At 41.2% G+C, this 2,724-nt stretch overlaps 1 protein-coding gene across 1 annotated transcript; it reads left to right on the plus strand.

The window, feature by feature from the left end:
- Positions 1–311: 311 nt before the first annotated feature.
- Positions 312–2,514, plus strand: LOC110444353 (mitochondrial amidoxime-reducing component 1-like; the record flags this gene model as incomplete). The annotated part of the gene is made up of 3 exons (XM_021488737.1): positions 312–863; positions 1,926–2,102; positions 2,340–2,514. Coding segments are annotated over exons 1-3 (585 nt in total), but the record flags the coding sequence as incomplete, so codon positions are not given.
- Between the last annotated feature and the right edge of the window lie 210 nt (positions 2,515–2,724).

The raw sequence follows: 2,724 nt of genomic DNA on the forward strand, positions 1-2,724 counted from the left end.
CAATATATTTGAACTTTTTGATGGTTTTGCATTTTAAATTGTCCAATATAGACAGTCGTTTTAGCCATATTAGTACGGACAACAGACATTCACAACAACAATCCCGCTATGAAAATGTGGTTCAAACAGTAACTGACGCAACCTTGTTATATACTTCTACCAAGTGAAATACACGACTTCTCGGATTAGACATCATTAAAATGTACACGTGTTGCCGTCAAGTCCTGAACGAGTTATCAAAACATCCGGTTACCTTCCCACCAAAACGGAACATTTTATAAAACATTCTCCAGGACGGTGGATATCAGTAACCCTGGTTCCCTTTATCTCATTTAAAGTACTACAGCCCTAGTGTATACAGGGCACTGGTAGTCTACCTTGTCGATGTGAAACAAAATACACATAGATGTATGTGTGTGAGGCCTATACATGGCCTATAGTATGAATGTTTCACAGTGAGCACGATCACTTTAAACTCTCTTGGTATAAAAGGTTACGTGGGTAACAAGAAGAATCATTGACACGGAAGTGAAACATAAAAAGCAGATGAACAACCCTCAGTATTTCGTCACAAACACGTTTCACTCCCCATGAGTCAAGGTCATTACTATCCTTTTCTGGTAGGTTACGATGTTGTCCCTCCTTGAAGATGATGCGACGACGACGTTTGTTAGTCTGATCGGCGCCTCCGTGCTGAAGTATGGCTTCACCTCGTGGCTAGCTTTAAATCGACCAAAGGTATACGAGAAGGTCGGAAGAGTGTCAAGTCTGCAACTTTACCCGGTGAAATCATGCCGGGGTCTGGACGTCAAAACAGCCGAATGTACATTAACAGGATTGCGTCAGTATGGCGTCACGGACAGGTTTGTATAGCCAGCACCCCTCTCCCTTCACACTCCCCATCGTCCCCACTGTCCCCACTCTAACCCCGCCCCGTCGGGGATGAGTCACACCTGTGTGGCTGAACACTTCGTTAACCTGAATCGTGTCCTGGTATCGTACTAGTACTGGTATATGTTGTTACACATTTTAACACGCATGACCTATATAGATTGTCTGTTGCTATATGACGGGTAGTGTACAGATTGGTTAGTTTGAATTTTAACTGGAGACGTTTATAATACTCTATGGCTTTATGCGTGTCTCGTTTAATGTCTCACATTATTTAAGATTAGTAATGTTCACAGATCAACTACTGAATATCGCAGTGTCAACAAAACTGTGATTCTAATTCAAAATCGATAAAACTGGGACAAGATATGAACAAAGGAAAGATGAGACTCATAAAATACATGATTTTCGGTTATTCCTGTAAACTGTTGTGCTTTTTTTTTTAGTAATAATCAATCAAAAGTTGATGCAATGATTTTACATGGGTAACGTTTGTAAAAATGCCAGGTAGTAAGTACATCCTGCTGTCCACTGCGCCGTTTTCGGTGGCCTACGTGATGTAAGAAGTTGTTTGTACATAGCTTAATATATTATTTCGGTTATCGTGTCTTAGGTAACCAATGGTTGTAACCCAGTATCCGATTGACTCAAAATCTTTCGTTTCTAAACTTGATGTTTTCAATGCCCATGTCAACAGTTCACCTGAGACGGAGGACAGGTTTCATCAAAATGACTGACCTCTTGTGTTCACCATGACAAAAGTCTTAACAAACATTTTAGTATTTATGTGTATTACATTTTTCGCGCTTCGAGTGACAGCATCAAAATGTTGCGCAACCTTGTTGTCCAACGTGACGTCATTTACGTAATTTAATTGCAGTTACATTTTCGTTTTCATACTTTAAAAAAAATTAAAAAAAATGAGAAAACTTCCATTCAATACGGTTTATATTTCACAAATATTTCAATATATTAAATGCAAAAACATCTGAATACCATGCCTTAACAATGATTTATCTTTCCCCACCCCCCAGGCATTGGATTCTAAGTTCCAGAGAAAACACTTGGATCAATGCTAACAAGGAGCCGAAGCTTTTACTTGTGACCGTGAAGTTGCACGATGATAAGGTGGAGATGACCGCCCCAGGGATGGAACCGCTCATGGTACCCATCACTCCCAAACTCGACCAAGCAATGGTCCGCCATATTGGGTATGACTCGCTGACGTATTACTGAACCAATCATTTCTGATCCAAAACTTTGACCTCGCCATTCCAAAAATGACGCTCGCACCGCGAAAACATTCTGAAAACGAGGTCTTTGATAAACAAATGCTTTAAGACTCAGAATTAAAATAAGATGCACAAAGCAGAGTATAAGTGTACTTTGACATTTAAGCACGATCTCTATTAAAGTGTTTTGTGATCTTAATGAATATTTCGTTAAAGGACTGGCCCGCTAGCCATAGACACGTTGGATTGCGGTGACGAGGCTGCGGCCTGGTTTGCCAAACATACGGGGCGGCAGGGGGTCCGACTTAACTACTCTCATCCTGAACTGGCAAAACGGGAATCGATCAGTTTCAAGTACCCATGGGAACACTATGCGCTGCCCGGAGACCAGGTAAGGTAGAAGATTAGAGGAATGGTCGGGGTTGAAACAGGTCAAGGGCTGTATGCTATTAGGTATCATCACCAAGAGGCCGGCCAGGTATCTCCTATGCTACTTCAGGTTAAAAAGTGAAGATGAGATAACGTTGGTTACACAGTATCACAAATACCAGCGATAAGCGTCACCGTTTGTGATACTACAGGTTACATAGTGTCACCTTTT

The sequence above is a fragment of the Mizuhopecten yessoensis genome, unplaced genomic scaffold (assembly GCF_002113885.1).
Source record: "Mizuhopecten yessoensis strain PY_sf001 unplaced genomic scaffold, ASM211388v2 hete_36103694, whole genome shotgun sequence".
Taxonomy (NCBI): Eukaryota; Metazoa; Mollusca; class Bivalvia; order Pectinida; family Pectinidae; genus Mizuhopecten; species Mizuhopecten yessoensis.